General features: G+C 42.8%; 1 protein-coding gene across 1 annotated transcript in view; it reads right to left on the reverse strand.

The window, feature by feature from the left end:
• Positions 1 to 1,342: 1,342 nt before the first annotated feature.
• The window catches only part of Metap1 (methionyl aminopeptidase 1), a 32,395-nt gene continuing 18,426 nt past the window's right edge, over positions 1,343 to 15,311 (reverse strand). Inside the window, exons 7-11 of the mRNA XM_021196246.2 lie at positions 14,961 to 15,099; positions 11,412 to 11,543; positions 9,043 to 9,186; positions 4,785 to 4,850; positions 1,343 to 2,851 (exon numbers count right to left, since the gene is read on the reverse strand). Of these exons, the coding sequence (XP_021051905.1) occupies positions 2,688 to 2,851; positions 4,785 to 4,850; positions 9,043 to 9,186; positions 11,412 to 11,543; positions 14,961 to 15,099 (645 nt within the window). The 3' untranslated portion in view covers positions 1,343 to 2,687. The remainder of the gene's footprint in view (positions 2,852 to 4,784; positions 4,851 to 9,042; positions 9,187 to 11,411; positions 11,544 to 14,960; positions 15,100 to 15,311) is intronic.

The raw sequence follows: 15,311 nt of genomic DNA on the forward strand, positions 1-15,311 counted from the left end.
CAATCTCCCTCACAGGCCTGTGTGGGATTACATGCGGCTTTTACATAGGCGCTGGGAGCACAACACTGGTGCTCATGATTGGTGCATCAATTAACCACTAGCTACTAAACTATCTGTGTAGCCCAAGTGTGTCCACTTTACAGAGGATTCTGTTCATTTTAACCAAACCGGAAGTAATGTAGAAAACACTCATTGGCAATAGGAAATCCCTAGCCTTCTTGTCTGTAATTTAAAACATGATATTATACATGTTGGTGTAAGGGTTCTAAACTACTTATAAGCAAAAATTATAAAATGAAGGAACATGATGGTTTGTTTTCACCGTCAACCTGGCAGGATTTGTGTCGCCTAGGAGACACACTGATGACGAGGTGTTGGGAGTGTTTCCCGAGTTTTTAACTGAGGTGAAGAGAGAGATCCATGCTGAGTGTAGATGGCACCGTCCTATTGAACTAAGGTCCTGGACTGAATATAAAGAGGAGAAGGAGAAAGCCAGGCAAGGACCAGCACCATCTTCCTACTTCCTGGGGACACACGGTGACCAGTGAGCAGGGGGATTCTCTACCACGAGGCCATTCTTCCAGGCTGCACCGTGTCCCTTTCAGACTGTAAGCCCACATACAATTCCCCTTAGGTTGTGTTTGCTGAGTGTTGTCATGGCAACAAGGGAAGCACTAATACACAGGGCAGACCTGTTTTTCTTCTTTCAAATTGTAACTACAGAAGTGCAAGGACAGGAGGAAAAGGACCACTGCTTACAAGTCAACCTGAATATGTTACAGCAGAGTAGAACACTTGCCTGCCATACCTAAGGCCACCAGTTCAATCCCAGCCCTGACCAAAAAAAAAAAGTTAAGAGTGAGTTAATACATTAACTTACTGTGGCTGTACAAGAATGAAAGTAGATGTTTTGTAAAGTAACCCTAATACTTTACTCCCGCATTAATTCGAGATTAGACTAGAGCGCAGAGTTTTAAAATACCAAGGGAAGCCTTCCCGCCAGCATGTCTGATCTGTTCACAAAACCACACCGGGGTTTGGTCACGGAGCATCGTTTTCTGATGATAGAAACTGAACACCCAGCCCACCTCCATTACTAATTCTACTGTCAGAATAGGAAATGTTCCCCTAAATATGCCACATTCCTGGTCTTCAAAGCTCTCCTGATACAGCTACATCACAAATGGTGCTGGCACTTTGCTGGACTAACTAAACGCCATGTAATCCCAGTACAACAGAACTGAAAAGGTGCTCCAATAGCAATGAGGTTAGACTATGAAATTAGCCTCATTCCCATCGATTCCCTCTGAAATCCCAACAAACACAACTAGAGGAAGTGGGATAATCATTCAAACGTTTAATCTCCCTTTACATATTATATTAACATTCATATTACAAGGCATTCCATTCACAAATATTACAGTTTGATAAAAACTTTAAACACACACATACCCAGAAGTCTACACCAGATTCAATCACTTTACTAAATCATTAAAATAAAGTCATGAGAACATTATCATCATTCTCTTAAAGCAATAAGGTCTGAGGCACTCTGGGAAAGATATCTTGAAGTATGTGTCAGTGGTATCAAATTATACTGTAAGTCATGAGACACCCAGCAATCAAGGATACTCTCCTGACAACTTTATCATCTGGTGTGTCTCCACCGCATCCATTCGTGTTTGAACCACCACCACCGAGGAGCACAGATTCCGGGCACCTCGACTCGACAGAGGAGAGGTGCATTTGCAATACAGGACAGCAGCAGGCATACTGAGTGTTTACAGTACTGCAGCAAGTTCCTTCCTCATTCTGTTACGTTTACTAATGGTAAAGCCACAGCCACCCACGGCTGTGCGCACACCTGGGGACATTTTGGAACTCTGCCCCATCATCTGCCACAGGACAACTGCCTGTTCTCTTGAGTGTTCCACAGGTGTAAAGCCGCAGTGCATTGTAAAACTACCCCGTAGCTGCCGGCCACTTCCTTTTTACCATACACCAGACCTTAAAGTCTGATAACCTCTCACTCACTGACACACAGTCCACACTGCGCAGAGTCGTCCCTGCAGACATACAAGATAAATGAACAGCATGGGGGTGAGAGGTGACCAGGTCCTAACTAGGAATCACTCACTGACGAGTTATGGGTCCGTTTTTGAGAGCAGATATCCTGTCAAAGCAGAATCAACCCAGACCGAAGGTAATATAGTGTTCAGTAATCACGTATATGGAATTTAAAATGTAAGCATATATATTTCCATATATATCAATATATAATAAAAATCTGGAGCAACATGTTGCTAAAGTTTCAAGATTTCTCATCTCCAACCTTCTCTTGAGAAGCAGCTGGCCCTTGGTGGCTGGTCTGTGGCAGTGATAAAGCAGTGAGAGCAGGTTTAGGTCAAAGTGCTCAAGGGGCAAAGAAGAAAACAAGGTACAGAAAACTGAGGGGGTGAGGCCAGGGATGGAAAGAAGTAAGCAATGTTTCCTTTATTCTTCTCAGCTTTCAGACCCAAAAGCTCTTGAGGACACACACCAAATGCTATAGTCCACTCTTATCCACAGTCAAAACAAAACGAGTGATTTAAAAAAAAAAAAAAAAAAAAAAAAAAACTTCATTTCCATACTTTCAATAAAATGCACAGTACGAGATGGTGTTCGTATGTTAGGCATCTTGAGAGAAATTAAAACTGGGACATGAAATGAGGCCGAGAGCTATCAAGTCTCCGGGTGAGAATTTCACAGCCAGTGTCCGTGACCAGCAGGGTGTGCTCAAACTGAGCGGATCGCTTCCCGTCCCTCGTCACTGCAGTCCAGCCATCTGGCCAGGTCTCATCCTGCCATCCACCTGAACAAGCGAAAATAGTTGCTTAGTTCTGTCACTCACATTCCTAAACGGATGCTAAGTAAGTACATATCCAGAGGAAATAAGCCCTCAAATGTGTATAAAGATCCCTCTAACACTTCCTTTTAGCTAAAGCCTTTCCAACCTCATTCCATCTGTAGCACTAATGAAGTAACGATGTCTGAATTTCCTCATGTATATCTCAAGATCAAATCAAGATGTCATTTCCAAAATAAAGGTATCAGATTTCCTTTCAGCAAACACATGGACACTCCTCCTATGAGGAGAAACGTAGAACTGACAACTTTCCAGAATAACAGACTGAACTATCCCAGTTTACAAAGTGAACATGGGTTTCCGCACTGCTATATTGTGTCACTCCTGAATGGTAAATCATCGACAGACACACAGTTAGAGGCGGACAACAGATTATACCATAAAATCCTTGTAATCAAAGAAATAGTGGCAAAGAAAAACAGCTAACAAAATATGAGGAGAAGATAGCCCAGTTGGCAAAGCCTGAGGACCTGAGCTTCAGACCCAGCACCCATGTAAGCAGCCAGGAGGCTCTGGGACGTCAGACAGGTACCTCTCCTGGGGCTTGCTGGCAGCCAGCCTCGCCTAATTGGCAAACCTCATATCCCAGTGAGAGACAAATTTCGAAAACAAAGTAGAGGGCTCCTGAGAAACAGATTGTGAGGTTTACCTCTGGTCACTAACTATTCACACCAGGAGGACCTGGAAAGGGTGTGCTTCAACAGAGGGCTCAGGACACGCTGGCCAGCAGCCCCGACAAGCTGCCCTGCTTAAACCCAGTGACGAACTAGTGCAAGTATTTCCCAGTTATAATATGATAAATGCCCACCATTACAGCCCGTGCCATCACAAGGACCATGACACTGGCTACCAGAGGTGGTGTCTGTGATGTACTTCCTTGTGATGCAGTATGAAACTACAAGACTGGAGTGTTGACTGTAAGGCCAGATGGCTCACCGGTCTGGCAAATTTTGCCACATAAGCCACTGTATGACCTAAGCCAAATTACTCTACAAGGATCTGACTCTTCATCTAACATCTTCCCCAAAATGGAATTAACTTGTGTAACGGTGTGTCTCCTCTTCACCCTCCTACATCAAGCAAGAACTTCAAAAGAGGCTTAATGTAGGATCTTCTTACCACAATGCATCATTTGATAAGAGCTTTATGAATCACCATATATAATGGTGATTATATATGGTGAAACCCTTAGGATGTTCAATTCTCAACACATTACCAATCGAGTGCAATAGGGAAAATGAAGCAAAAGGAAGAAAACAGAACCAGTTACTACTGATCTGATGAGTAACCAGAAATAAATAAAAATTCAACAAATGTGACAAGGTTTGGCGAGTCAACAGATAAGGGAGCTTAACCCCTAAACTAGGTTACTAGGCTACACATGGAAGAGAATCAACCTCCACACATGCTCCACCCTCTATATTCAATGTGTGCACTTGCAAAAATTGGATACATAAAAATTTAAAGAAAAAAAGAAACATTATAAACTGTGTTGGTTTGAAAATGAATGGCCCCTATAGACTCATGTGTTTGACTAATTTGTCCCCAGGGAATGGCACTACTAGGAGGCATGAAGTAGGTGTGGCCTTGTTGGAGGAAGTGTGTCACTAGGGGCGGGCTCTGGGGTTTCAAATGTTCAACCCAGGCCCAGTGTCTTTCTCTTCCTGCAGCCTGCCAGTATGAATGTAGGACTCTTGGCTCCTTCTCTAGCACCATGTCTGCCATGTTCCCTGCCATGACAATAATGGACAAAGACTTTGAAACTATAAGCTATCGCCAATTAAATGTTTTCCTTCTAACAGTTGCTGTGGTCATGGGGTCTCTTCACAGCCATTAAACCCTAAGACACAAATAGAGTATTAGAAACACATATACTCACCTTCACAAATCATTGGCTCAATTGTAAACACATGACCCGACTTCATCACGCCAACTGCTTTATTTTCTGAAATTAAAAGAAAAATGTCTCAAAAGACATCAAATCCAACGGGCATTGAACTAAACAGCTGTTTAGTCACACAGGACTGACATGTCCAGTAGTTCCATTACTCTCCCAATTCTTCCTGTCTGTCACTAAACACAAAGGCTATCTATCACCCATAACCACTGCTTGCAGTCAGTTTACTCTCAGCCTATGCTTTCTACAATAAAATGCAGGGATGTCCATAGGCTTCAGATACGATCACCATCATTAATTAACATGAATTTACAATATTTTGTGCTAATGCAGATTAGAAAAGGCAAGCACTGCTGGGCGTGGCAGAGCATATCTTAATTCTCACCACTGAGGGGCACTGCTGGGCGTGGCAGAGCATATCTTAATTCCCACCACTGAGGGGCACTGCTGGGCGTGGCAGAGCATATTTTTTTTTTTTTAAAGATTTATTTTATTTATTATATGTAAGTACACTGTAGCTGTCTTCAGACACTCCAGAAGAGGGAGTCAGATCTTGTTAGGGATGGCTATGAGCCACCATATGGTTGCTGGGATTTGAACTCCTTCTGAAGAGCAGTCGGGTGCTCTTACCCACTGAGCCATCTCACCAGCCCGGCAGAGCATATCTTAATTCCCACCACTGAGGGGCACTGCTGGGCATGGCAGAGCATATCTTAATTCCCACCACTGAGGGGCACTGCTGGGCGTGGCAGAGCATATCTTAATTCCCACCACTGAGGGGCACTGCTGGGCATGGCAGAGCATATCTTAATTCCCACCACTGGGAGGCGGGCATGTTGGAGGTGTTACTGATTGTCAAACAGAATCCCCAAACCCATTACTCATCCACTTATGGAAGTCTGAGTGACATGTATCATATACGGGAGATTTCTCACCTCTTTGGGAAAGTAGAGTATGTTCATATAACAGAGTACACACTACAGAAACAAAGGTTTGTAAGCAATCTTTTATCAAAATGGAGATAAAACTGTGCATAGTAAGCAATTTGTTTAAACGAGGAGACATTTCTATCTGAAAACATCGCACTTCACACTTTAAATGTACTTTTGTCCAATTCACAAATAATAGTTCTCAGGACCACCATGAGACATGTCCAGCCCTACTACACCCAAGGCCAGGATTTAAACCTAGGAACGGTCTTTTTGAAGACCCGACATATGGACCACTGGCTTAAGTTTAAATTTGTAAAGTATAAAAAAAAAAAAAATGATGCCGGTTAGCAGCTACATGAACATTTGCCCAGGCTGGCCACCAGAGGGCAAACACAAGACTTCCTGCTGAAGGTTTTGCAGCAGCAGGCACAAACTGTACAAACACTACCTACACCTACTCCAGCTCGGTGGGCAAAGGTTAATGTCTAGGTGTGATGGGAGCTCGCCCACGCCTCCACTCTAGCCCGTTCCTGGTGGATGACTGGCCACACTGTCCCCACTGCCTTGCACTTTCAAAAGTACACTCACTGAAAACTCCAAATCCTCTTCTTAAACTCATGAACCAACCCCTGGAAGCATAAATCAATTAAAATCTATAAAAATTGTTTTTTATAATTTAGTTTATAATTTATAATATATTTTATAATTTATAATTTAAAAATCAGATTTTCTACAATAATATGAACTTTCTCTCAAAATGGCCTGTGACTTTTGATTTACAAGGAGTCAGTCTATCAAAGACAAAATGTTAAGAAGGGATCTACAGCTGAGCCATCTGATGCTACCACAGCAACAGAGATGGACTTTCAATGTAAAAAACACTGCAAAATTCAAGACTAAAACAGTGGGTATTAGGGACCTCAATAACTTACATAACTTTTAAATATTAGGATATATAATGGGTTCCAAAGGTTCCAGGATTAAACCCCACTGATTACTTTAACACAGCTACAGTGTTAAAGGTACTCTGCATTACAGGCTACCTGCTCTAGGACACAGCTAACGTATACACTCTACACCCCAGCCTGCTTCTACCACTCCCACTGTGTTTAAACAGTCTAACTTCTACTATTCATGCCATAGAATACTGAATCAAAGTTTCAGTTCTGTTAACAACTCACTTAACAAACACAGGTTATCTGAGGGGTTGCCTCAGATCAACAGGTCAATTTTAAAACTTGAGCCAGGGAATAGTGGCTCACATCTTTAAGCACAGACTTGGGAGGCCAAGGAGGAGGATCTCTGCAAGTTCAAGGCCAGCCTGGTCTAGTGAGTTCCAGGACAAGCCAGGGCTATACAGAAAGACCCTGTCTTTAAAAAAACAAAAACTTACAGCAGCTTGTACTGTCTACAGCAGTCTCAGAGCACATGCAACTAAATGGAGGTGCAGGCACCACCATTTCTACCATGCAGACTTGGAAATTCACCAAATGAAAAAGATAACATACTGCTTCCTACTTTGGTTTCCTTTTAAAATTTTTTCTTATAATTTCATTTTTATTTTATGTATATGGGCACTTTGCCTACATGTTTGTCTGTGTAGCATGTATGTGTCCAGTGTTTGCAGAGGCCAGAAGAAGGCATCAAATCCGGAGACCAACTTGGGCCCTCTGGAAGAGTAGCCATTAAACCACGTCTCCAGGCCAGCTTTCTTTCGTACATTAAGTAAATGTGTTACTATGAAGCAGGTGTCCCTGCTGCATCATCACTACTGACCCGCCCGCTCCCACCAATGTCACTATCTCCAGCCCTACTAGCCATACTTCAACCAGTTTGTTGCCTCTGCACTTGGAAAGACAACTTCACTCCCTCTCTGCAGTCTCTCCACAGCACTCCTGATGAGAACAGCACCTCAGCACTGAGAATGGACAGGCACTCAGGCTACTTCAGGGTTTAACATACACAGTTGCTATTGTTTGCAACGTTCCTACAATGACGTGGTCAACAAGTGAGTGCCGACTGATACCCTGCAGGCTGTAGCCCAGCAACACTCCAGCTTCTGCCAGGGGCTTCCTCTCATTTTACTTCTTCATAGTCACAGGACACCTAGGACACTGATGGCCACAGCATCACTGCCCATGAGACAGTTACACTGAATAGTTTCCACAAGACAACCTAGACACCTTTGCCAATTCAGTCTTCCTAAATTACCAGCTTCATGGCATTTATTTGTGCATGTGTGCATGTGTGTGTATGTGTGTGTGTGTACATTTTTCCTATTTTTACTTTACGACAGAACCACACCTCTATACGATGCACTGTGATCAGACTTAGCCCACTAGACTTTCTCTTCTGCTTCCCAATTAGTCCCTCTCTGCCTTTGTTTCTCTTTCCCTATTTCCCTAGCTTCCTCAGAGCCCATGTGAACAGTCACAGTTGCTGTGTGTTCAAAGTTTCAACTGTGGTGTCACCTCTAGGTAAGAGCACCTTTAAAGCTTCCGCTCTGTGTACCTTTTCTTCCTCAGACTACCTGTTCCTGGCCCTCAAAGCAACCTGCAGCCAAGCTTAGCTGGGCTCTCAACCCAGAGACCACAGAGACTACTTAACTAAAGTTAACACAGGACATTCCTGGGTGTTCTCATCCAAGTTCTGAGCCACAGAGGAAGAATGTGTGTAACTGCATACACATACACAACACTGATGACAGACACACTCCTGCAAACGGCTGGAACGCAATGTCTTAGCCTTCCTGTGGTTTTCTTCTACCACTCTCAACTTGAAATAAGTACCTTGTTCTCCTTTATTAAACCAATAAATAATAACAACTCCCAGCAAACCACTAAGACGAACTGATTTCACCAAAGAAATCAGAAAACGTATAGGAAGAGTGTGTACTGACTGCCAAAATCAATTCACATTTCCCCAAAAGTACTCAACTAGATTACCCTTCCTGTTTACTTCCCTTGCAGTCAGATATGATTAAGCACTGAAGTCCTGCAAATAGAAAGAAGTATAGGTGGTTTATGCCAGTCCCAAGATAGCTGACTAAAACCCTAGGCACCTCCTCTCCTGACATACTACCTGTTGACTACAAGACAATCCCAGGGTGACCTGAAAAGATGAGTTGAAGGCCATCTACTTTAGACTGTCATGTGAGAAAGACTTCAGCTTGACTTGTGTTTATACAGTAACAGCAGAGGGGGAGGGACAATCACAGCTTATCATTACTTCAGTGAATACCATGCAGAAGACCATGACTTGAGTAATGTTCATAAATAGAAATAACCAAGTATTTGGACAGCACTCACTGGCATAGTGCGGTACATTGGGGGCTGTATGGAAAAGTTTGTGGATCCCATGCCCACAATAGCTTCGAACAACCGAGAATCCATTTGCTTGGGCGTGTTTCTGAATGATGTTTCCCAGTTCTCTGTATCGAACACCAGGCTTCACTGAAAGGAAGAGGAAATACCTGTGAGGAAGGGCAGACTTAACACAACAGTCGGTTTCCTGGTGGCAAGGATCTTGGTGAAACTATTCCTTCACTCCTCAATCTACAATGAAGGCCCAGGGAAATCCAGATGGCCAGTAAATGACAAAGCTGACTCAAAATCAGGAATATATCCTTAACACACAAAAAAAGGGAGAACACCAAAGGGTCAAGGAAAACACCTTTTGTTTTCTCTAAGAACAAACACTAAACAACTGAATGGAAAACACAATTTTTTAAAACTCCTTTTTCACAAAGGGCATATAGCCAGGAACAGAACTTACTAGAGGAACAGAACTTACTTACACACACACACACACACACACACACACACACACACACACACACAGGAACAGAACTTACTAGAGGAACAGAACTTACACACACACACACACACACACACACACACACACACACACAGACACACACACAGAGATGGGGACTGATTAGAACAGTTAACAGGCTGTGGTTCAGCTAGTCCAATTATGAATGTCTACCAACAAAAGGTCCAAGAATGACTGGATGTCTCAGTTGGTTTTCAGTGTATGCTGGAACCCCAAAGAGGTAGACTCTAACACCAGTGAAGGAAAGACTTACTAGCTAGGCAAGAACAAGGAGACACAGAGAGAACTTCCTTCTTCCACACCCCCTACTCCCTTCTTCAGCTTACTAAACTACCTCATCCAGAGGTTTCAGTAAAGCTTCCCCTAAAGGATACAAATCTTTCCCACATAATTATTAATATAACTAAGTGTCTGAGGAACCAGCCACAGGGATATTTTAGTCAACATTTCTGAACAAATTATTTGGTTAAAAACCTCAAAAATAATGGAAAACTGACATTCTCACAAAAGAAAACAATAAAGTTCTTATCACCTAAAATTCTGAAGTTAAGTAATCAACAGTGACTAGACTTGGGGGGAGGGAATGGCCCCACACTAGTACTTATAATTTTTATCTTAACCCATATAGCCTTTATGTGACTCAGTACAAGCTTCCATTTCTTGTATTTCAATTAATACACTAAAAACAATCAAAACAGATCGGTGTATTAGACGTAACCATGCCTTTGTCAGAGAATCACACTCTATTCAACTCTGCTGATGACAGGTCAGAGTTTTGCTGGGAATAGTGTGTGGTGAGAAGGATAACACAACAAATATAAAATTTCAAAGGCTGTGGAACTTTCTGGAAAATTGCTCCCAAATTATCCTTTTATCAGTAGTCTCCACAAGCCTTTCCTGTTCTGCCATCTCCAAAAACAACAAAAAAAGGCCAAGACAAGCATTTATAGAACAAAGCCTGAGAAAGATCCTAGAGACATGCACTTATATGCACTACTGTCGTAGCAGGAGACCACCAGTGTCCAGAATAACATTATACAATCCTAATACCTATAAACTAAAGAGAATGTGATAAGAAAAATGACAGCACTGATGAGGCAGTGAGCCAGTGAGGCAGGAGCCTGTGCTGCCACGCTCTGCCCACACAGTCCGAGTGACAGGAAGGAACCCACAAGTTATCTTCTGATGCCCACGGGCAGACAGTGGCTTATATGCCCATGTGCACACATACATAGATCTAATTTTAAAAACTGTTATATATATCAGGTAAATAGACTAGTCAGGAAGGTATTAGTGGAAAAAATAGGAAATCCAGAAATATCGAGCAGGAGCTGGAGAGAAGGCCTGGTGACCAAGAGCAGTGGCTCCTCACTCTTCCAGGAGACCCAGGTTTGATTCCCAGTCCCATGTGGGAACTCACAACTGTAACTCCAGTCCTAGAGAGTCGGACACCCTCACACACAGATATACATGCAGGGAAAACACCAATGCACATGAAATTAAAAAAAAAAAAAAAAAAAAAAAAAGAAAGAAAGAGATTCAACATTCAGATTCTAACCCTAACTAAGCATATACACTACCTGTATACAGTTTAAAGAAGAGTAAACAGAGAAAAAGACCCTAAAAGTACTAAGGATACTGCAGTAAAGAGCTATGAAAAGCAACAGAGGAGGCAAGCATAAAGAAGGCTCCAACCCCATCCTCCCAAATGCCTATCCTGTTCTTCCTATGAGAACAATGAAAGTGAAAAGAATCTAAAAGTCAAATCAAAGTTGACTTTTGGCACTGAACACTTGTGGCTCGTGGTGCACTGCAGCACAGTGGTGCCGCAGCTGGGGCTGACCTGCATCGATGGCTTGCATCAGGCATTCGTATGTAGTCTGAACAAGTTTCCGTGCTCCTTCATCCACATCGCCAACGAAAAAGGTCTCATTTAGATCTCCGTGGTAACCATTTCGGTAAAGAGTGATGTCCACTGGAGGAAGGAAAGGCAGAGATAGAGCCCATGTTCATTCACATCTTACAGTCAAGCATAACATCCTCATGCAACCAAATGAACACAGTGCCATCTGCAGTATCAACTTCATCAGTGACAGGAAAGACTAGGCTGAACTAACTGTAGAGAGCAGGAACATGGCCCTGCCGCACAGGGCAGACGAGGGCTCTAGGCTAGCAATGAAGTCCTCTGAGGCAGAGACTATTTCACAGAAGACAGCTGTGCAGAGAAATGACCGGGTCAGTGACACAGAACCTGTGAGTCCTCTAAGCTCTGAAACAGAAAACATTTCTACTTTCTTCAGCTCGCTCTTCCTCCACCTAGGACACAAGAGCAACATTTACCTTGTTCTAGTTTATTTTTAAAAACCCTGGGGCTGGTGAGATGGCTCAGTGGGTTAAGAGCACTGACTGCTCTTCCAAAGGTTCTGAGTTCAATTCCCAACAACCACATGGTGGCTCACAACCATCTGTAATGGGATCCCATGTCCCTCCTCTGGTGTGTCTGAAAATAGCTACAGTGTACTCATATACGCGAAATAAATAAATAAAAAAAAAACAGGCCCTATTTGACTTTCATCCATCTGTAAGTATTCATCCATCTTCATCCCAGGCTTAAAATAAAGATACCATTGTGTCACTACAATAAACTACATATCTATCTAGAGAGCACACTAAATAAGTATCTTTATATTACAAAATCCTGGCAACATGAAACACTGCAAAGTAGACGATTCATTCCTGCAATATGCCATATGCTGTACACAGAACATATAAAAAATGAGGTTTAGCCAGGTGTGGTGTGCATGCCTTTAATCCCATACTGGGGAGGCAGAGTCACAAGGATCTCTTTGAGTTCAAGGCCAGTGAAAGCTACATAGTAAGACCTTGTTGCAAATAAGAAAGAAAGAGAGAAAAAGACAGAAAGAATGAAGGAAGGAAGGAAGGAGGGAGGGAGGGAGGGAGGGAGGTTAGTTTATATGAAAATCAAGGCTGAACTCAAAAACTTATGAAATGTTTATAAAGAAGAACCCTAAATAAGTCAATAACAACTATAATGAAGACAGTATTATATTTAATCCATCCAATCTGTGCATTTGGATTTTTGCTTATTTGGATCCTAGAAACACTAGTTCATTAATAATAAAAATGTCGTGTAGAAGCTCCACAGAGAACATGCTTTCTGAGAAAGAGTGAGGCCCTGAGTTCCTGCCCCAGCATCCATGTAAATAAAGCCAGGAGTGGAGCACATGCCTGGAACCCCAGGCCTTGGGGAGCACCACCTAGGGAGGACTCTGGGGGTGCATAGGCCAGCAGTCTACTTAAGCTCCAGGCTAACTGAGAGTGAGTGCCCTCAAAAAAATATATGGAGAGTGGGAGGAAAACACCCAACGTTAACCTCTGGTATACACACTAAGTATGTACAGGTGAATACATACACAAATATAGTCATATGCATGCAAATTTTACATCAGAAACATTTCAACATGTAAGTTGAATTTTATATATATATACGCATATAACTACATCTGGGGGAGTCTACCATGTTTTAATTTTTTTTATTGTTTGATAATTTCACACATGAATATAATGTGTTTTGATTAAATTGGTCCTCTATTCCTTCGTCTCTGCCATTCCCAATGCTGTGCTAGTTTTAAACAGAGTCCTCTTAGTGCTACTGGACATGCATGAGTGAAGGACCATCTCCTGGAGTATGAGTAGCATCTGGACCACATTCCTGCCGCTCCCTCCCTCAGAAGTCAGGGATGCTCCTCAGCTAAGGTGGAACACCCTGAGCCCCGCCCTCGCCCCGCCCTCGCCCTGTTGCTGGAATTTTGGCTGACCTGATTTTGTAAAGGTTTGTATGGTCACGGGTGCTATGAATTCGTGTCCCAATCACATCCAGTCAAAGCTGTTTCACAGCAGAAGTCTACAACCCCTGACTCTCGGGAGCTTTCTGCCCCCTCTTCTGAAATGATCCCTAAGCCCAGGCAAGGGTGTGGTGAGGGGATGACGGTGTGATATAGATATCCCATGTAAAGCTAAGCACTCCAGTCTCATATTTCTCTGCACATTGGCTAGTTATGAGTCTCTACATTAATCCCCACCTACTACAAAAAGCAGCGTCCCTGGTGAGAGTTGAGAGCTGTACTAATCTGTGGTGGAAAGATAAGAACCTACGGTACCATTTGTTATTTACTGGTGGCAAGTTCTCCCCTGTGGCCTGACCTGGGCAGCCATGGCTTTTTGACCCCATAACAGTATCATCCATGAGTTTCTTAAATCAAGTCAAGGTGGGGTTGCTCCCCTAACCTCTGCAGTGTTACTACTGCAGCAGAGCACCGTCCCTGCTCATGCTAGTTGTGACTGTAGCTCCTGAGCTTCACTGCTGAGTAGGACTGTTCATCACCTTTCTCTAGGGGAGAGCCCTTCATTGGCACACTCAATCCCAAAGGGAAAGGTTACTGTGGCTCCTCTACACAGGCAGTGTTTCCAAGACAGCAGAGTACAGGAGTCCAAAGCCACTCCATTTTTAAAAGGCACTGCTGCGGGAGTTTTTCCCTTTACTTAAGGTCTTTATGAATTACAAGTAAGGGTCTCCCCAAAATCTCTCCTGAAAACCTACCCTGATCTCGTCATAATTATTAATAAATGTTGGTAAAAGAAAAAGTATGTAACAAGCTCACTATTACTTCTACATTGACATCTTCTGCATGCTTACCAATCATATGTAAAATAGGCTGTGAAGAAATACAGGTTGTATGGAATGCATACTACATATATGCTGAAGGCAACACACAAATACAGTCATTAAAAATAGGTCTCCTTCTAGGCGGTGGTGTTGGGTATTTTTAATTCCAGCACTTGGTGGGGTAGAAGCAGGCAGATCTCTGGTCTATGAGTTCAAGGCCAACCTGGTCTACAAAGACAGTTCCAGGACAGACAGACCCTGTCTCAGATGACTGACAGATAGATATGTAAGTAGGTAGGTAAGTAGACAGACAGGGACAGACAGACAGGAATAAGTAAATAAATTCAAAATTAAATAAATACAATAAGTAAGAAAGAGAGAGAGGAAGGAAAGAGGAAGGGCAGGAGGGAGGGAGGGGGAAAAGGAAAGGAAAATTAAGAGTTCCTTCGATTTTGAGCAACACTTGAATTTTAAATAGAAAAAAATTCAAGTCAAGAAAACAGAAACCCTTGGGAGGCAGAGGCAGGCGGATTTCTGAGTTCGAGGCCAGCCTGGTCTACAAAGTGAGTTCCAGGACAGCCCGGGCTATATAGAGAAACCCCGTCTCAAAAAAAAAAAAAGAAAAGAAAACAGAAACCACTTAACAGACTTCTGAAATGTGGGGGATTTTTGCTCACAATGACAAATGTCATACACATTTCTTACCATTAACAATATCACCTTCTTGCAAAGGCCGCCTGTCTGGAATCCCATGGCAGATGACTTCATTCACTGAGGTACAACAAGACTTTGGGAAGTTATAGTAATTCAGGGGAGAAGGATAGCAATTTCTTGCAATGCATGCCTGTAGTAGATGAAAATACAGAGAAAATAATTTGGAATCTACAAAAGGAAAAATTATGTATGCAATGAATCAGATGCTACTATAAAGATCTAAGGGCTGGAGAGATGGCTCAGTGGTTAAGAGTACCGACTGCTCTTCCAAAGGTCCTGAGTTCAATTCCCAGCAACCATATGGTGGCTCACAACCATCTGTAATGAGATCTGATGCCCTCC

Source organism: Mus pahari, chromosome 4 (assembly GCF_900095145.1).
Source record: "Mus pahari chromosome 4, PAHARI_EIJ_v1.1, whole genome shotgun sequence".
In the NCBI taxonomy this organism is placed as follows: Eukaryota; Metazoa; Chordata; class Mammalia; order Rodentia; family Muridae; genus Mus; species Mus pahari.